Genomic DNA, 20,838 nt, shown 5'->3' with positions numbered 1-20,838 from the left:
TCTCCTTCTCTCGCTTCAATGGACTGGGAGGGAGTTGAGCAATAATTAGGGTAATTAGATTGACCAATGATTAGGGGATAGTAAATTGGATAGTGTGGATGTGGGTGTGTGTGTGCTTACTGCATGAGGATATGTATCCGCGTAACTCAAGGAAAAGCCTCCTTTGTATGAGTTCGGGTCATGTGTGACCAATTCACACGCTAATATTTGAAATAAAACACTTCCCACATTACAATCCACCGTCTTCTCCGGTCTACAACAAAACACTCACATCTCTCAATGCCCATTGTCCGTGATAATTTAATCTCATAGTCCAGATGGCAAGTTGGACCTCCCAAAACCAAAAAGTTAATGCACATTCAATCTAATTACACACACAGAAGTGACAGATCATTTGGAAAGACGGCCGGGAGCAGACTGAACTAAAGTTATCTTATCCAGATACTTTCAACATTATAGTCAAGATTATTCAAAAATAAAGCCCGCAATTTTGTCCCAGCCCGGCCTTGCGCAAAACAGACAGAGATTCAGTAAGTAGAGCAATGAAATATCTAGGAATGTTCCAGAATTTAACATTTAAGGAGCAGTGACATTTGAAGCGATTAAATATGTAGCGAATAACGCTACATAGCTTATTGCATCACAATCTGCAGTATTCCGTGAGATCATCACCGAAAATACTCCTAACCTCGGTATGGAACATTTACTTGGCACAAAGATTTCGGAGATAAAGCACTAAGCATTCTGAAAAATCACATGCAACTACCTTCTCCGTGTACACATTCTACGGAGTAAACAAACGGCTGTAATTCTCAGAACATATACAGGCTCCTTGTCTTCCAGTATTTCAAAGTAAGCCACGCTGTGAGCTCAAATAACACGAGCTTGTTAAACTTTGTCTCGGTGCGAGTGTGAATGTGCAAGTTTGCTTGCCAACTTGGATGATGTCAAAGAGACTGACTCCGTTACAGTTCTCATAACATTTTCAGACATTATTTCGAACGGAGTTCTCCGACTAAAACTCTCAAGCATGCACGATTATTATTTACGCTCTATCTCACACGAGAGAACTATGACAAGGAGCTATTATTCCACTATTTATTACATCCAGGGAGGGAAACGACAAAAGCAAGCAAATAAGAGGAAGGGAGGCATCAAATGAATGAAGGAACCGGCTAATGAATTTACACATATTATGTTAAAGCCACAGCACATATGATACGGGGACCTTCAAGATAAATATTTGGGCCTCGATTTGTTTTAAGTAGGCATGAAATAACATTATGAGAGGATATACCAGACTGCTAAGTTTCGTAGATTTAAAAGTTTGGTGGTCAGTGGTAAGAACAGAAAAACAATTCGTTTGTTTATTGTGTAAACTTATCAAATATGGTAGAATGTAAATATTATTTCGCAATACTTAAGAATAAAATATTAAAATAGGGTAAAATGGTAAAATATTTAACCATGCCGCAAATAGATAAACTGAAACATTTCTGTGATAAGAAATCTGAGTCTTGCACATGACATGTTAAAAGAATGCCCTTTCATTGAAATAAAATTGTTATCTTTCAAATACAATCTGATTCTGATGTACAAACTTACAAATATTTAAGAACTGCTATACAGAAATTTTACAAATAATTATTAAATAACATAAACTTTAACAGGGACGTCCAGAAATGAGCTCTTCAAGGGTTTAGATAAGAGGTTTGTGAAATTGTTAAATTATCTAGTTTTAAGGGGTGAAGAGGTTGGTAAGTAAATTTGGAAAATTTGAAAAAGATGAGCACATTTCTTAACGCTCTATAATAATACAACTATGTTCATAAAACATATATTTTGATAGCTCACGAACGACGGTAAAACCAAACATAAATTTTAACCACTACGACCATGAGTTCTGAGTAACCACGATCTAATGGAATATATCAGCAATAGCAGCAAATCTGGGGAAACTTGGTGGACATTGACTTTTTTCACACAATTTGAGTATGTTGACTTCAACATTATGTTGCAGCTCATTGTGGTTAATCTCAATGTTGGAGTGATGTTTTTCTGGCGCACAAAACACTGCAGTACGGTCATGTTGAATAATTGTGGTTAATGGGTCATCTATGTGGCCACTATGGTGGTTAAAATACCAGTTTTAGGGTTAACCACCATTTTGAGATATGATATTATGAACTGAGTAGTCATTATATTGAGATCATATCATGGTGCAACTATCACAAAAGTTTTCAAACCTCATTGGGGGCATTTTGTGGTCCTAATGGTGGTTAAATTGAAGATGAACGGTGAGCTATAAATATTGCTCTGATTATAGATGTATAGTGTTGGTTGTTCATTTGTGCATGGATGATAATTTTTTATCACAAATGTGCAATTTAATAGTATGGTTGATTTGAGGTGGTTAATATTCGTAAAAAGTGCTAAAAAGATGGTTAAAATGTCAAAATTTATTGTTAACCACCAATCAAAACATTATTAATGATTTTAGTCAACATTTTATGGTCAACAAAGGACATTTGAAGGGTCTTGATAAAATTTATCAAGAAATGTTGTCATAAAAGTGGTTAAAAGGGCTATATTACTTGCTAGGCTGTTGAACAAGGCATCTATTAAAGTGAAAATTAACCACAATATGAACTTCAGATAATGGTTTGCTATCCAAATGAGTGTATAATTGTTTGCAAATGCATAATTGACCCCAAGTTCATGCATTATGATCAATGTGCAGCTATGGTGGTTAAAATGTCTCGAAAATACCCTATATTTGCACTAATTAACCATTTTTAGAGCACATATTAGCTTTGTAAAGCTATAGCTGGCCATGCTACATTATCTAGATATAACTACCTGCTCATTTATATGACCAGAAACATTGCTGAGTCCTATGTTGCGTCCATCATGGTTAATAAAGGTCTAAAATTGACCAAAATCAGTGTTTTTGGTCGTTTTAACCACCATACGGCCACACATTTTGTTGCATTATCTTTAAAATCACTTATTATCCTCCAGCTATCTCTCATAATCAAATATCAAAACAAAATAAGGCACAAAAAGTTCGGAGGTTGCTGAATAATGGTTAATTTGTGATGGCTTCTGTTGACCGAAAGTCCAAAATAAACATGTTTTAACCACATTGAGGCCACATCTAAGGTTTTATGGTATTGGGACCATAGTCAAAAGTTTTGGGCACCTGAATGGTGACCTCTGCTTTTGAAATTATGGTGATATTTCAATGCTGTGCCATACCAGGTGGTTAAGTACGCGCTAGCTCGCGCGCACGCGTACAAACATGGTTTTTTTGATATACCACAGTTGGTGGTTAACTGTTCTACATCAAACCTTCACTAAAAGTATTGGGCACCATAGTGGTGACATAATATATAAAGAATTTAAGCCTAGACTAAATATGTTGGCCTACAGATGGTTAAGTACGCGCTAGCGCGCGCGCACGCGTACACTATAACATAAACAAATAAACCACTCCACAGACCACATTTATTAATTTTTTTAATTTCCTTCTTCAACTATGTGTCAATGAACCATTTTTGTTCAATAATGACCATCAATATTAACTGTAGTACTTATATCTTCACTGTAGTAAGGGTTTGGGTGTTAGAGGTATAAAAAATGTCCACTAACAAATCAGTCATTTTTCGACTACTTAACCACCTAACTCAGCACCAAAATGTTCTGAGATTTTTTTCGTTGCACTATCATGAAGCTATGACATTTTTGGACCTATGTAAATAATCAGATTACTAAAATTCATAATCTTTGATTTTTAAGGGGGGGTTAAATGCTTCAAATTGGTGTATTTCAAAGTTTCCCCAGATTTGCTGCTATTGCTGATATTTAAATTTTAAATATATAAACATCAGTTGTCAATGAGCTTGTCACAACGTCGGACGATACTTACACAAAATTCAGCTATAAAATGTGTAATATAAACATATGCTAAACATCTGTCATGAATCATCGAGGCTGTGATCCAAATATGTGATAAAGGAACAGATTTAAAGTCCCAGCATCATGACTCCTGCCCGGTGCGGTGTCCTTAAGTATTTGAGTTGGAGGGCTTTTATGGTCGAGCAATACAACTATAGGTAATAAATGGTTCAAAATAATCTGAACTGGAATGTTACAAATATACAAACAAATATCTGATGATTGGATTGAGTATGGGTTGAACATGTATACTCCTTTGTTCATTCTACGCAACCTGACCCTCAAAGGGACACACTGAAGAAATAAACTAATGTTTACAAGTGCTTCATATTTCCACGATTCGGGGAATTTGTGAACACAGATTCAAACTGTCTGCAAATCACACTTCAGAGATTTCTAATCTTGGTAGATAGTCTTCGTCTCCATCGTCCGAGCTGAACCCCGGCCAAGTGATGGAGGGTGGTGCGAGAGGTGCGTGCCGGGGTGGTGTTTTGGGACGTAAGTTGTAGCGACCAGTTCCACTTCTACGTCGCTCGACAACCTGAAACAGTGATCCAGTGAATTGCCAGCATCAAAATAACAGGAAACTCGATCTCCTTTTTTACTCAGCTGGACGGTCAAAAATGAAAAAGACATTCGGTTGCTCTAGGTAAATATTTGAAGGGGGCAGGCCGGGGGATTTGCTTTGACAGGGTGCTGTGGATAGAGGTCACTTTCAGGTGGTCGATCCCAAAATCCAAATCACGATAGTCCAATGTGAGAACCTGAATAAATTCGTTTACTATTGTCGCTTGGAAATTTGGATCGACTGGAGAGTACCCTCACACTACGGACCTCAGTCACACTCTGTTCATTCCTTCCTCCCGTATGGGTCTAAGTAGAGTCCTCGTATGTGTGACAAGTGAATGCGTTGCAAATAAAAACAACATAATTGGTGACAAACAAAATATGACTGTGAATGACATGAAGTTTGAACTGAACAAATGGCCCCAATGCAAAATATGAGATGCGTGAGAGCTGTTCGACATTGGTTTATGCACTCCCCGGATTATTAAATATGGTGAATGACTGAGAAATAAAAATCTGATCATTAACTATATAGCAGTTAAAGCTAAGGGTGAATGGCGCGGCAAGAGAGTGGGTGATTGCTAAACGAAATAGAAAGTGTGCAAGCAACAGTCCTGATACCATACTCGATTTAGCCGAAATATAGCTGTACTTGCTAATTAGAGGACGGCGAAAACGATAGTGATTGTTGTTTCCATCACAACTCAAGTTTTAACTGTTTTTAAGGCTTTGCCCAATGGTCAAAGCCTGTCAAAAATAGCAATGCCCCCCCCCCCCCCCCCCAATTTAAACTAAAAGTATTCTTACATTGAGGTCCAGTTTCATGGGTGAAAAACTTTTCTTCTTGTTGTATTTCTTTGGTTTGATAATCAGAGGAGAAAGCTCCCCATCAGTCTGAGTACCGTGATCTGAATGATTGGCTTCGTCATCAGAAAACCATAGGGACTTGTTCAGGGATGCAGTAATTGGGGCTAGTTGAGCCTGCAAATCTTGTAGCATCATCGTCGTATCTCTTGTTTGATTCAAGAGTTGCTGAAAAAGGTTGCAAACTGAGGACGAATGTTGTAAAATTTCGAGAAAGGGTGTAAGCGATCTTTTGTTAAAGCAGCTCTGACAGTGATTGCCGAAGGTTTACATTTAAACTAACCTTTGTAACATTATCAGGGTTTCCCGAAGAGTACAAAGCTTTGAACCATTTAAATATGCATATCCCAAGCCAAAGTCTCCGAATGTACCTCTTGGCTTTGTACTTGGTTATTTCATCATCCTGAAACGGCAGTTGTTAGATCACAATGTATAAACTCGGATTGCATAACTATAGTTAAGTAAGAGTTCTTTTAGTGGTCATGGTTACAGATAATCACAAAATATTATCAGCGTTATCGGGGATCATCGAGATCGAGAAGGCACACAAACCGCGCGTATTCGTTCAGAATTTCAAACTTCCCGAAAATTCTTTGCGCGCGCACAACGTTACTACTAACAGCCTTCAACTCTTTATGAAGATACTTGCTTAAAACTAGCAATTGGATTGGCGCGCATAAAAAGTCCGTTACTTATCTCGACTTGCCTGCACGAGAAAACCATATTGAACAATAGATTGTTCAACAGCAAGCGCCACTGCCGTTAGACACATCAAGGTAGGGCGTGCTCGAGAAACTCCGGGAAAACTTGTAGATATCCATGTTACGATAACCGATCCAGTGTAAAACAGTATCATCTCGTAAGTTGTAAAGTGGTCATGAAATGACTGTTGTAAGTATCCAATCTTTTCCACCAAACTGAACATCCTGCCGATAAAACTTTGCAGTTTTTCTGTTTTGGTAAGAATATCGGTGTTCATATCTGACATTGCATGCATTCCTATCAGCAAATTCTCTTGCTTGTGAGCCTGAATCTGAAAAAGAAACAGGCTGCAAAAAGAAAATGGGATGCAAGGAAATATTACATCAAACTTATATCACTCAGGCAACATAATCGAAATACACGATAATGTATTTACCTCTAACTTCTCAGCAACCTGTTCACTATTATCTTGCAATCTATCAACTGTTCTGTCAAGTCTATTCTGCCAGTTGAGTGATTGCAGGTAGAAGCACATGTTATGAGTGTGCATCACAAAGGAAGTGTAGATGACGAACATTGTGTCTGTCAGCGTCTCCGTGCAGCTGAAAAACAGAAATTGTTGTTCAATTTCAGGCGCGAACAAGAAATGTACGGCTATTATACATTATGATGCTAGTGAAGGATTGAAGGATTGAAGTATGCCATTGTCCAATGTCCATTATAGAGAATATTGGCGTGATTTTAGACGGCTTCTAAGCTGTTCGTACACTGTACTTTAAGATCAGTCACATATTTAGAATAAAGTATCCAAATATGTACCTACATTTATTTGACTAATGAATATGTAGTGAATATTTGTAACATAGTGTACCTCTCGATGGAAGCGTTATCGTCACAGATGTGTATTTTACGTTTGTGCTGCTGAAGATGACAGGTTAGGAAGGAATAAGCTAGTCTGGCGGTAGATTCATCGTTCAGATCAGCACAACTTGCTTCCAAATCCTGAGAAAAAATATTTACCTAAGTAAAAGAATGGGAGATACAAAATACATATTCTACATTTCAAGCTGTAGAAAACAAGTTTTCCCTAAACTTACCACTATAGCAGTAGCCCAGCATGAACCGGTTTTATCACTTTTAGAGGCTTCTTTATACTCTTTATATTTTAGTCTTCCTTGCTCAAGATTTTCTTTTATGACGTCTGTTTCAAACCTCACACTTTTAGCGAGAAATAATGTTGAAAGCAGTGTAACCCATCTAAGTATCATCGCTAAAGATTAAAATTTTTAAAATTTGGAAACATCGAGTAATAAATGGGTTAAGTCGTTATTTCATGAAGTGATAATGAATATATACGTAGATAAGATAGTGTTATCAGTTTGAAATTGCATGTCACAAATCGATAACAAAAGCGTAAAAGCTTTTAGTAATTATATATTGTTAAAATTTGAATCTAGCATTTATACGCAATAAAACACATTATTCTTGATACGAAAATAGTGCCTTTTGGTATAAAAACATAATATACAGCTCGCTCAAAATACCAATAGTACAAATAAACTTAAACAAATAAGAGTCGGACGAAACTGATTATTGTATCTAGCGTGATGTGTTAACAATATCATCGATTTTGAGAATGCTCCTCACAGTTTCACTAGCGAGAGTGATGGCGCTGATGGAAACGAGCAGGGGCTGCAGTACGTTCTCCTCTGTGATATTAGTGATGCAGCATTTCTTGACGTTGATACCGGCCATAGCCTCTCCTTGAGCGTGACGGTTTCGGAGCTCCGTGACGATGTTGATTGGAGGGAGTCCAGCATTTTCAGCCAGTGTGAATGGGATGATTTCCAGTGCATCAGCGAATGCTTTGATACAATGAGACTCTACTCCGCTGAGTGTAGCAGCATATTGCGCTAACTGGATACTAAGTTCAATTTCAGGAGCTCCACCGCCAGCAATCATGTTCTTGTTCTTAACCAAACACCTGATAACACAAAGAGCATCATGGATAGACCTCTCAGCTTCATCAGCCAGCAGTTTGTTACTTCCTTGTACCAAAATAGAGCATGTTTTGGCATTGCTCTGGCACCCGGTGATAGACACTACCTTGTTGCCACCTCCGACGTGGATTTCCTCTACAAGGTCAGCCTGTCCCAGATGTTCAGGGAGCATGTGGTCTGCGGTGGCGATGGGTCGACATCCCAGTGTCCTGCTCACGAAGTCAATCTCGTCCCTCTCGATGTCCTTGACAACCAGAACCTTCATCTTGGTCAGGAAGTGAAGTGCCATGTCGTTCAGAGCATCTCGGAGGATTGATTTCTGGATCAGGAGCACGTTAGCTCCACTCTTCTTTATCTTCTTGCACAGATCGAGGATGTAGGCTCGTTCTTCCCTCAAGATCCTGTCCATTTGGGTGTAGTCCGAGATCACTACTTGGGAATCCATATCAGATTTAGGAGGAGACAGACAGAACTGAATGAGGGCTACCTTTGCTCGTTCAACTCTGTGAACTCCAGTTGCTTGTGCTCTTTGGGTCAAGACGATTCCATTTACTAGTCTGGTATCTTCAACAGTTCCTCCAACTTTGGCAACGACCCGGATGTCTTTGAGATTGACATTGGTGGCGGTTTCGGGATCAATGATGTTCATGATAGCCTGAACAGACAGAGGAGCGAGAAGACCGGAGTATTGGGAAACCACTTTAGAGTTTAGGGAGGTAGAGGCCATCTTGATCAGAGATTCAGTGTCTGATAACTTCATGGGCATAGCGATAGAAGTAAGGACCTCCACACATTTGGCCTGAGCGATCTGAAAAGCTTCGGAGATAGTGGTAGGATGGATGCCACGTTGGAGAAGTTTGCGAGCAGCGTCCAGAAGAGCACCACAAATGACAACCACGGAAGTGGTTCCATCTCCAGCCTCAATATCCTGAGCCTTGCTGAGCTCCACCAACATCCTGGCTGCAGGGTGGAACACTTGCATCTCTTTCAAGATTGTAGCACCGTCGTTTGTGATGGTGACGTCTCCAGTTTTGCCCTGGATCATCTTGTCCATACCTTTAGGTCCCAGACTGGTCCTGATGGCATCTGCAACGGCTTTAGCGGCTTCAATGTTGCTCAGTCTGATGTCGGTGGGCTTTTCCTTGTCCTTGAACTGTTTCTTGTTGGACTTGCCTCCTTTCATCGCGATCTTGGCGGCTGCTGGGCCTGATGGTTTGGATGCTGCGACCTTAGTTGCCATTTTAGCACTACTGAGGTAATAGAATATAAGTTTTATAAAATGCATTATACCGAAAGTTGATAGATATTTCTGTTAAGTTAGACGAATTGGAAGAACACAATTATCGATTCAATTTAATTTTCGATGAAATTAGACAGCCAGACTTAAATAACAACAAGTTAATAATACTTAAATAATAATGTACATGAATTGAATACACCGAGTTGGTTATAAATATCAATATCGTAAAATTATGATACCATGCTTTATTCGACATCAAATCAAAATTATGATCTCGACAAATTTTGAAAATTATGCATGTTTTTTGATCTATCTGTTACATTAATTACCAATATTGAACAGCAAAATATTAAATATCGTTAATTATGCGCAAGTCTTTAATTAATTTACTTGATACATAATTTCACGTCTGAAAAACTGAAAACTGACTGATGTAAACCCTGTAAAGGGTTACAGGAGAACACTGTCAGTCGGTTACAATTGTCATGCCAAAGATCCGGCAAAAAGTCGTTGTTTTGGTCATAAGTAGTCATCAATTAGCAATTATCATATTAAAGTCATCATCTTATATTGTAATAGAAATTTCTCGAAATAAAAAACAGCTTAATAAACTCTTCGGAACTGCATTATTACGCCGAGTTGTAAATAGTTGGTATTAACACAGTAACACTAAGTCTTCCGCCAAAAATCAACTGATCTAAGTCAGATTCGAGCGCTCTTCGGAGCTCCATTTAATGGCATTAGAAATATTTGAATGAGACCTGTGTGTTGGTTTGGAACAACTCGAATATATTGGCTTTTTATTAAATCAAGATTCAAGAAGCAACCCAAAAAGTAAAAACACACGATAAAAATTGGTCTTTCGTACTATAATATCAACTATAAGCGAAGTAATTAAAAAACTTCGCTAAGTCTGTCAAGTCCTTTAATAAAGGATCAGTAAAAACCACTTATATATTACATCCCCCAGCCCCGCGTCCTGCAAAAGTGTCACAAATAGTTGAACAATGTCACTGACATTCCTGATCTATTCCTCGAGGATGTCATGAACACGTTCTAATTCGTCCAGACTGCTGACTGACATGAATTTTGAGGAACTGTACTTGTTTCTGACGGCTTGGTGCTTGCTCTTCTCTGCTCGTATCACCAACTGAAGAAATGACTAATAAATACTTAGCACGGTATGCACCTTGTATATACCTTTAAATACCTTTGTTTTACTTACCTTCATTATACCTACACATGTATTGTATGGTTTCTGCTTCTACTCAGTTTAGCGTGGTTTACAATAAAAGATGTTTTAATTTTGTCTTTGCCTTATTAATAATGAGTTATACTTTTGTTCACATTTGCTCACATCACTCACAGTCAGCCGCTCTGACATGGTTAAAACCACCTTTCTTGTGTTGTTGGTTAATCTTGAGCGGGATATAAATACTTTATTTCATTTAATAGTGGACTTTGACAGTGAAATAAATCCCCACAACCAAGCCACGGTTCTTACACTGCCATTATCTTAATACAAAGGAATCCTTTGTGCAGCACAGTACTGTAAAATTACCTCGCAGATAGCTTTAGCAGGGACGAGAGCCATGTCTCGTGTGTACCCTGTGTAGTGGGTCAGAGTGCTGTTCCACTTTTTATCTGGCATCAGTACATGCTGTGCTACTAGGAATGCTCCTGCTGCTAACTCGCTCGGCTTGAACTTCAGCATTGCTGGGAGGTTTGAGTTTTGTTTTAATATTGAGATTATTGACACAACCTTCGGAGATTGCCATGTTTTCTTAAGTCTCTTAAACTTGATAATCAAAAAGTTCGTTCAGACAAAAATCTATATAGGTGATTAAATCCCCAATAGTTTGGAAACGTGTCGTCTGAATGAAACTTACACATATGAGTGAGGCAGATTTCGGTGAGGTATTTTCCGAGAGTGTGGACCTTGCCGTCAGCATTGCCAGCCTTGCTGTTCCTCCTCAAGAAGTGAAGTGGGAGTGGGTGGTTCAGATCGAACTCCAATGTGTTCAGAACATTTATCTGAAAGTACATCAGGGTAGAAATATATTGGGCAAAATAAAAACGATACACATTTTTTAAATTTAATGATTAAGTGACTCGAATATGGTCATCATTTTCAAGACAGAATTATGAGTATAAAGGTCTGAAATTCTGCCGTACCTCCATATCGAGGATATTCTGGAATGTGTAGGCGTTGTCTGTAATGTAAACAAAGTCGTTAACTTCAGGAGCGTAGATCTCCTCGAATTTACTGGCAATCAGCATACAGGTCACTCCTGTCAACTGCAATTTATCTGAAATAAAGATATTCAGATGTTAAATGGGTAAACATTTTTATCCGAGTAAAATCATTTTCCAAATTCCAGAAACTGCTGAGTACCGATTTCTAGCCTCTAATTGGGTCCTAAAATTAACGAATAACGAGAAAAGTAGATGTAAAACAAGAGGATATTACAGGATGGATCTTATTTAGACCGCCATTTTAACTCACCTCTTTTAATGTCAGTAACAGATAAGTATCGGTCTAGAATAGCAACTGTAAGGTATAATGTCTCTTGGAGGAGTTTGAACTTCAGATGAACCTGGATCAGCCAGTCCACCAGAATTCCTCGCATTCTATCGGTAATGTCTGTCTTTTTCTTTATATAATCAGCATCAACCTAAAAATGTTAATTTCAATAATTACAGGTTCTTAATGAATACAATTTTTATAGTTTTTTTAAAGCCATAATTTCCGTATTATATCGACAATTACAAGATGTCAATATTCAAATTTCCTATTTCCAGACCAAGCTTTTAGAGCGTGTTGAACTTACACGATATTCTATTTCCATGATTTTCATGTACGCATATATATCGTTGATGTACTCGCTGCATAACAGAGGATTCTCTTTGTCATCCTCGTCGATGTCCTCCACAGAAATGTTTTGAAGTTTACTCGTTAAATCTTCAACAACGTCTGTAGTTTTCTTCTAAAGTGGGTAGGAGTTCTTGAAAACGTTTGAAACCGTATCTTATATGAGATAACAAATTACAAATTCAAGAAAATAGTGAAACTATATTTATTTATTTAAACAATTAAGAGAAAACTTTACGAACCTTTTTGCTTGGTTCCGCAGTTTCTTTCTTTGCATACGGAACATTAGCAATGGAGGATGGCTTAAGTGCAGCGACCTTGCGTACTCTCAAGTCGTATGCTTTGTTTGTCACAAGGGCATTGGTGGTAGTTTGCTTTAATGCTGGTTTTAGAGCGTTATCTAAAAAAGAGTCAGTTGAAAAGGTTTGAATTGCACAAAACTTAGTTTAGATCAGGAAAAGGTTCAAGAGCTACATAAATAGATATAAAAAGGTTGTAATTTTCTGGAACCTAAAAAACTGAAATTTCAAAAACTGAAATTTCAAAAACTTTTGAGCAGCAAACCTCTGTTTGAGTTTTTACAGTCTACTGGATTTCTCCTCATAGCAGGGCGAGCTAAATTTCTGTCACGCTCTCCCAAACCAAGACGAGTTGTGTGAGTAGCCATATTAGCTAATGGGAGGAAATTCTGTAGAAACACAAATAATGCTACATAACAAAAACAAGATCTTAAATTTTGAACAATTGGGCCAACAGTTGCATTCACAATACATACTGCACCTCCTATGGGATCTGTCCTATTCAACAAACCTTGCAGTTCAATTGTTATTCATTTGACGCACTAAAGACAACTTATGATCAGCAGAAGAGCATTCATGTTATCACAATGAAGGTATACAAATTTGAAATACAGGGGGGGCCAAAAGTAACATTAAATACGTTGGCTCAGTCACCAATTGCCCGATTGAGGTAATTCATTTTGGTATGACTATCACTGCTCAATGCTCATTCGAGGAATATATTAAATCAAAGAATAGTCATGTTCATTTTTTTACCAATGAAGGTTCATTATCACATTTATTCAACAGTTCTGATTTAATCGGATCGAGCCAAATTTTATTGAAGAAATGAGAGTTGTAGCTTCTCAGATGATCGAGATACAAAGCACAACAAGTTTATTCATTACGTGTGATCAGGTGATTGGCTTACCTGATCTCATGCTTAGAATTTAGATGAGTAGTAACAGCATGCATATGCCATCTGAAAAGTTCCAGGTCTCAAATATGAAACACGACGGTGGTATAAGACCCAACATATGTAACGTTACTAATTACTTTTGACCCCCCTGTATTATGAAGTTATTTTTAAAATTATACAATACATCGTTAAATAAAACATATAAAATAAAAAGTCGGTAAAAAACGAATATAAAACACTGCATTGTACACTCAACCATATGTTAAGTAGAAATATAATAAAAGAAATTTAAGCATTTAACACAATTTTAAAAAGAATTAATATAATATAAAAAATATTCATATCCTAGAACTCTAGAACAGATTTAGTTTTTATTTTCCCAAACAATGTATATCCACTAGACCAGGTAAATCAGGAAGAAAATTATAATGTATACACATTATTATAGGGTTCAGTTAGAGTAATATCACGGTGAATGTATTCAGTAAGATATACCTCAGATAAACAGGATGTATTATTATCTAGAGCAGGGCTATCCAGTTGAAGTGGATTCTTCTGGAAGAACTCTATCATTTGAGCAACATTGTCAAAAAGAAGGTGCTGAATTCGACACCCTGACTTGGTTATCTGCATCCTCAAGTGTTTTGCAGCACCTTGGTTGCTAAAAGTTAAAACAAGCTCCCCATATCTTGTGTCAGACTTTCTGATGAGGAACTTACCATGACTGTCGTTACCATCTTTAGTGACTTGTATCACAGCCTCTTCCCGTGATATCTCATTGTGAAACCATGGTCTAGTTAACCAACTTTGCATCTTACTCTGTAAATGTTGGCGTAAATTTATCAAAAAGGAGATTCTAAGCAAGAACGAGGAACAGCAGTAGTAACATAGGACCAAGACCAGGAGATGTTGATTTATCTTTAAACAGGAGCTGCTTCAAACCTTTTACCTAGCGGTGAAATGGTGGCTATTAATTCAAGGCAAAGATTGCAAATTATAGCCCCTATGATGAAAACAATTGAATGACCAAAATATCAATTTATCATTATGACAGGGTTAAGGCTTGAAGGGTCATCATATGCTTCTGGGGGTATAGTTGAATCTATCTGATCCTATTGATGCTAATTACAAATCCACTAAAGTCCCACGGTTAACCTTTGTGTCCAATTTTCAGAAAGTGTTGAGAGGGTGTATATGCTATCATGTGTACAGTACAGTAAAGTAAAGTAAAGTAAAGTAAAATTTATGACATCACATCATCACACATGTCTACAAACTATCATCGCACTGTGTAAGTACAATGTGGATGTAGTCAAGATCATTCTGCTGAGTCAACTGAGGAGACACTAATGTGTAAATTCGCATGGATCCAACGGATCCTTAACTATCTTCCCTAGACCAAGTGACATTGGATTCAAACCCTGGACCTTCAGCGCTAAAGGTGGAAGCTCTAGCTTCCGGCCCCGTCAGCCGCCAGTCCTTCACAATTTGGCCAATAGTGAACTGTCGTGGGCCACAGTGACTTTGTAGCCGCTGTGTTGTTCAATCCTAATGGTAGGCCACGACTCGTGGCCTACCATTAGGATTGAACAACACAGCGGCTACAAAGTCACTACTTGATTTTGATTTTTGTCTTTCTTAGTAAACAATTGCATTGCTTGGGATAGGTATCACGCCTCTGTATATTCCAAAATGCATTGGATGTATAAATCTCTTTTTTTGATTGAAATAAATTTTCGTGCACATACAGAATGAATGGTTAATAATTTAATATATATGTAGACCAAGGTCTGTGCACGGGATGCTTCCTGGAAGAATCCAGTTCTTTTAGCGGGGCACCGGGGGGGGGGGCCAATGACTACCAATGGAGACTTTTGGGGACTAATGGGGACTAAAAATCATGGGGACTAGAGGTCAACTCGTTGACGTAATTCACCATTTGTCCCCATAAGTCCCCAGAATTTTCGACAGTTATTTATGGTTTCCAAGTTAGTTTAATAACGATACGATCGAGATGTTTTGTCCAAGATACGAGTAGGATAAATCTGACTTAAAAGTAAAATGATAAGCCCGGTTGTAATGTGTTCTACCACTGTACAAGTCAGTTCAGATTGAGGTAAATTGAAGTTTAGCTCTCGTGAAGGTAGAAGTAGCCGACTCGCTGAACTATCTGAATCTTATAATCGAATGAAAAATCATGAATTAACCCTTCGACTTACCCTCCTAATACACTTAAAGATGTTATATGATGGGTGAATGAGTATTTATAACAGCCGTTCTGTGAACAGACTTGGTGATCTTTATTTTAGGGGGGGGGGGGGGGTGTGACATGTCTACAATGTCTCCAATGTCTTTTTTGAAAAGATAGGGTGCAGAGACATGTCCTGGAGACATTGGAAACACAGCTTTTGGAGACATTGGAGGCATTGGAGACATTGGGGACATTTGAGACATTGGAGACAAAGCTTTTGGAGACATTGGAGACATTGGAGACACTGGAGACGTAGATGTATGATTGGAGAAAGAGGAGGATCTAGGAGGAGAAGGACCCAGGAGGAGGACTCAGGAGGAGGAGGATGAGGACTGAGGATGGTTGTGGAGGATGGCTGAGGAGGAGGAGGATCTAGGAGGAGAAGGACCCAGGAGGAGGAGGACCCAGGAGGAGGACTCAGGAGGAGGAGGAGGAGGACTCAGGAAGAGGACTGAGGAGGACAGAGAAGGAGGAGGACTGAGGAGTACTGAGGAGGATGGCTGAGGAGGATGACTGAGGAGGATGACTGAGGAGGATGACTGAGAGGGAGGAGGAGAAGAAGGACTGAGGAGAAGGAGAAGGAGGAGGACCTAGGAGGATGAGGACCCAGGAGGAGGACTCAGGAGGAAGAGGAAGAGGACTCAGGAGGACTGAAAAGGAAGAGGACTGAGGAGAACTGAGGTGGAGGAGGACTGAATAGGAGGAGGAGGGGGACTGGGGGAGGACTGAGGATGAAGAAGACTGACGAGAAGGATGAGGAGGAGGACTGAGGACTGAGGAGGATGAAGAGGAGGAAGACCCAGGAGGAGGAGGGATGAGGACTGAGGAGGACTGAGGAGGATGGCTGAGGAGGATGGCTGAGGAGGATGACTGAGGAGGATGACTGAGAGGGAGGAGGAGGAAGAGGACTGAGGAGGAGTAGGACTGAGGAGGAGAAAGAGGAGGACCTAGGAGGAGGTGGACCAAGAAGGAGGACTCAGGAGGAGGAGGAGGAGATCTCAGGAAGAGGACTGAGGAGGACTGAGAAGGACTGAGGAGGAGAAGGAGAAGGTGGAGGAACTAAGAGGAAGATGAACCAGGAGGATGAACCAGGAGGAGGACTCAGGAGGAGGACTTAGGAGGAATGAGAAGGAGGAGGACTCAGGAGAACTGATGAGGAGGAGGAGGAGGACTGAATAGGAGGAGGAGGGGGACTGGGGAGGACTGAGGAGGAGGAGGACTAAGGAGAAGGATGAGGAGGAGGACTGAGGACTGAGGAGGATGAAGAGGAGGAAGACCCAGGAGGAGGAGGGATGAGGACTGAGGAGGACTGAGGAGGATGGCTGAGGAGGATGGCTGAGGAGGATGACTGAGAGGGAGGAGGAGGAAGAGGACTGAGGAGGAGGAGTAGGACTGAGGAGGAGAAAGAGGAGGACCTAGGAGAAGGAGGACCCAGAAGGAGGACTCAGGAGGAGGAGGAGATCTCAGGAAGAGGACTGAGGAGGACTGAGAGGGAGGAGGACTCAGGAGTACTGAAGAGGATGACTGAGGAGGAGGAGGAGAAGGAGAAAGACTGAGGAGGAGAAGGAGAAGGTGGAGGAACTAAGAGGAGGATGAACCAGGAGGAGGACTCAGGAGGAAGAGGATGAGGACTCAGGAGGAGGACTTAGGAGGAATGAGAAGGAGGAGGACTGAGGAGAACTAAGGAGGAGGAGGAGGACTGAATAGGAAGAGGAGGGGGACTGGGGAGGACTGAGGAGGAGGAGGACTGACGAGAAGGATGAGGAGGAAGACTGAGGACTGAGGAGGAAGAGGAGGAGGATGAAGAAGAGGAGGATGAAGAGAAGGAAGAAGACCCAGGAGGAGGAGGACTGAAGAGGAGGATGAGGATGAGGACTGAGGAGGAGGAGGAGGACTGAGGAGGATGGCTGAGGAGGATGACTGAGAGGGAGGAGGAGGAGGACTGAGGAGGAGGAAGAGAAGGACTGAGGAGGAGAAGGAGGAGGACCTAGGAGGAGGAGGACTCAGGAGGAGGACTCAGGAGGAGGATGAGGACTCAGGAGAAGGACTCAGGAAAACTGAGGAAAAGGAGGAGGAGTGAATAGAAGAAGGAGGGGGAGGACCTAGGAGGAGGAGGACCCAGAAGGAGGACTGAGGAGGAGGAGGAGAACTCAGGAAGAGGACTGAGGAGGACTGAGAAGGAGGAGGACTGAGGAGTACTGATGAGGATGACTGAGGAGGAGGAGGAGGAGGAGAAGGACTGAGGAGGAGATCAGGAGAAGGTGGAGGAACTAGGAGGAGGATGAACCAGGAGGAGGACTCAGGAGGAAGAGGGGAAGTACTCAGGAGGAGGACTTAGGAGGAATGAGAAGGAGGAGGACTGAGGAGAACTGAGGAGGAGGAGGAGGACTGAATAGGAGGAGGAGGGGGACTGGGGAGGACTGAGGAAGAGGAGGAGGAGGATGAAGAGGACCCAGGAGGAGGAGGACTGAAGAGGAGGATGAGGATGAGGACTGAGGAGGAGGAGGAGGACTGAGGAGGATGGCTGAGGAGGATGACTGAGAGGGAGGAGGAGGACTGAGGAGGAGGAGGAGAAGGACTGAGGAGGAGAAGGAGGAGAAGGAGGAGGAGGAGTACTGATGAGGAGGACTGATGAGGATGGCTGAGGAGGATGGCTGAGGAGGATGGCTGAGGAGGATGGCTGAGGAGCACGGCTGAGGAGGATGGCTGAGGAGGATGACTGAGGAGGATGACTGAGAGGGAGGAGGAGGAGGAGGAGAAGGACTGAGGAGGAGGAGGAGAAGGAGGAGGACCTAGGAGGAGGAGGACTCAGGAAGAGGAGGAGGACTCAGGAGGAGGACTTACAAGGAGGAGGACTCAGGAGAACTGAGGAGGAGGAGGATGAGGACTGAATAGGAGGAGGCCGGATGGGGACTGGGGGAGGACTGAGGAGGAGGGGGACTTGGGGAGGACTGATGAGGAGGAGGAAGACTGACGAGAAGGATGAGGAGGAGGACTGAGGAGGAGGACTGATGATTGAGGAGGAAGAGGAGGATGATGAAGAGGAGTAGGAGGAGCCAGGAGGAGGAGGACCCAGGAGGTCCGGAGGAGGACCCATGAGGTCCGGAGGAGGACCCAGGAGGTCCGGAGGAGGAACCAGGAGGAGGACCAAGGTCCCAGGAGGAAGACTCAGGAGGAGGAGAACGACTGAGGAGGACTGAGGGGGAGGAGGAGGAGGAGGAGGAGAGGAGGAGTCTCCAAAAGCTGTGTCTCCAATGTCTCCAATGTCTCCAAAAGCTGTGTCTCCAATGTCTCCAATGTCTTTGTCTTTTTCGAAAAGATAAGGTGCGGGAGACATTGGAGACATATCACCCCCCCCCCCCCCCCTTTAAGCACTGGCAAGCACTCTTTTGTGAATATTTTCAAAAGAAACCAACACCAATTTCAAATTACTGAGCATATCATTTCAGACAAATAAATACAAAAGTAATAAGAAAAATTGATAATGCGTTTATTTTCCTTGCGCTACAACTCGTGTTACTAGATCAATCTGATAAAATAAGCGTATATATGCAATATGTCTCCTCAATGTTGTCATTGGTAGTCGCCCCCGTCCCCTCCCTTAATTTACCTGAGGTACTCTAACAGCCCTCAAGTAGCTCCCAAGAAGTCAGGAATGTCCAGTGACCATTTATAAATATTCTAGATTTCAGTCTTGAGAAGTTTACGATCTGGTCTGGAGAAGCCAGATTTTTTGAAATCTAAATGGGGACTATTGGAGACTTTTGGGGACTAATGGGGACTAAAAATCATGGGGACTCGGGGTAAAATCGTTGACGTAATTCCCCAAGTCCCCAAAAGTAGTCATTGGCCCCCCCCCCCCCCCCCCCCCCCCCCGGGGCACCCTACCTAAAGCCAAATTGAGATATAATAATCATATTCCTAAGAAATAATCAGAAATCGAATACCAATCAAATAATATGATATATAGGAGTAGTAACCATATTTACTATGCAAAATGCCCCAACCACATAGTGTAAATTTATATAGAATTCAAATTCCATATCATCATTAAACCTCAATAGTCAATATAATAGCCCAAGCTAAATTAAATAACTTCTTATATACCTTACTGTCATACTACAAATTGATTAAACATTTGAAATCTGTTAACCAGAGAACAAATTTCTAAACCTAATGCAAGTGAAATAATTTAGATGCAATAATGAATGCCTAATGTGAGTATCATCTGTCAATGTCCTTGTAAAACAGTCTGTACAAGAGATATGAGTAACTAAAATAGAAGAAAGAACAGGAAGTTGTCGTCTGTTGAAAAATAAATAAACTATCTAGAATATAACTTAGAATATAAAATAACATTCAGTCAATGTGTCGTCAATAAACTGTACAATTATCAAATGTTAAAACTGGGTGATACAGTCACCAAAAATAAATACTAAGTATGATAAGTTAATAAATTAAATGTGGTCTATAAAACTACCACTAGGTATAATAGGTCAATAAATTAAAAGTGGTTTATAAAACTACCACTGTGCGAATCCCTTCTCCAGTTAAAACATGTCAGTCATGTGCAAAATCAATCAGAATGGTACTAAGGTGGTCAAAAAGGGAATATCCTTTCGACATTTTTTTTATTTGAAAATTCAATTAATTATTATATATACAAATCAAGCGTTACATTTCAGCCATGCAAAATTACAATGACATATTTTAATATTCTAATTGAAAAATGGTGCTGCAATATAAGTTGCTTAATGTTTGGCCGGATGACAACTAACGAGAAAAATAAACTTGATTAAACATAATAATTAATTCGGCTGAACCAACACATAGCAAAAGCCACATTAACGTTGGGGCCGTCTACCAAATTTGAATGACATACAATAACAAGAAATCAAACATATCATAAATAATTATATATGGATTTTGTTCATTACAATTCCGTCACAACTGATAGAAGAAAAAAGAAGGACAAGCAGATAGGAAATGGACGGACAGAATTGTAACCAACAAAAACACATTTCTGAAACTAGTCTGGCCAGACTGTATCGGCAGCCCAGAGGTACTTGATCAGATTGGCCTTAAAAGTAGAAATCCGCTCTGACTGCCGGATACATACTGGTAGACTATTCCATTTCAGCATAGATCTATGAAAGAAGCTATTTCGGAAGGCATCCGAGCAGGGCAC

The 20,838-nt window shown here is 40.5% G+C and overlaps 4 protein-coding genes across 5 annotated transcripts in view; 1 reads left to right on the top strand and 3 right to left on the bottom strand.

Moving 5' to 3' along the window:
* Positions 1–20,838, top strand: part of LOC134816094 (unconventional myosin-If-like) — a 108,178-nt gene that overhangs the window by 57,970 nt on the left and 29,370 nt on the right. The window lies entirely within an intron of this gene.
* On the bottom strand, positions 3,867–7,364 carry LOC134816106 (uncharacterized). Its single transcript, XM_063824852.1, has 7 exons — positions 7,188–7,364; positions 6,962–7,092; positions 6,527–6,692; positions 6,095–6,421; positions 5,672–5,791; positions 5,332–5,556; positions 3,867–4,498 (listed from the first exon to the last, which is right to left on the bottom strand). Exons 1-7 carry the CDS (start codon positions 7,356–7,358, stop codon positions 4,337–4,339), a joined length of 1,302 nt encoding a protein of 433 aa, XP_063680922.1. The 5' UTR covers positions 7,359–7,364; the 3' UTR covers positions 3,867–4,336.
* Positions 7,570–9,330, bottom strand: LOC134816100 (T-complex protein 1 subunit delta-like). Its single transcript, XM_063824847.1, has one exon. The coding sequence runs from the start codon at positions 9,328–9,330 to the stop codon at positions 7,690–7,692; it is 1,641 nt and encodes a 546-aa protein (XP_063680917.1). The 3' UTR covers positions 7,570–7,689.
* The window catches only part of LOC134816112 (G2/mitotic-specific cyclin-B-like), a 38,454-nt gene continuing 25,185 nt past the window's right edge, over positions 7,570–20,838 (bottom strand). For both annotated transcript variants that reach the window (XM_063824862.1, XM_063824861.1), the window contains exons 2-9: positions 12,767–12,876; positions 12,445–12,602; positions 12,162–12,317; positions 11,837–12,005; positions 11,506–11,639; positions 11,220–11,364; positions 10,892–11,046; positions 7,570–10,480 (exon numbers count right to left, since the gene is read on the bottom strand). In XM_063824862.1, coding sequence (XP_063680932.1) covers positions 10,358–10,480; positions 10,892–11,046; positions 11,220–11,364; positions 11,506–11,639; positions 11,837–12,005; positions 12,162–12,317; positions 12,445–12,602; positions 12,767–12,869 — 1,143 coding nt within the window. In that variant the 5' untranslated portion in view covers positions 12,870–12,876 and the 3' untranslated portion in view covers positions 7,570–10,357. The remainder of the gene's footprint in view (positions 10,481–10,891; positions 11,047–11,219; positions 11,365–11,505; positions 11,640–11,836; positions 12,006–12,161; positions 12,318–12,444; positions 12,603–12,766; positions 12,877–20,838) is intronic.

Source organism: Bolinopsis microptera, chromosome 5 (assembly GCF_026151205.1).
Source record: "Bolinopsis microptera isolate Bmic1 chromosome 5, MBARI_Bmic_1.0, whole genome shotgun sequence".
Classification (NCBI taxonomy): domain Eukaryota; kingdom Metazoa; phylum Ctenophora; class Tentaculata; order Lobata; family Bolinopsidae; genus Bolinopsis; species Bolinopsis microptera.
Note: the sequence above shows the minus strand (reverse complement) of the source record. Positions and strands in the feature narration are given on the sequence as shown.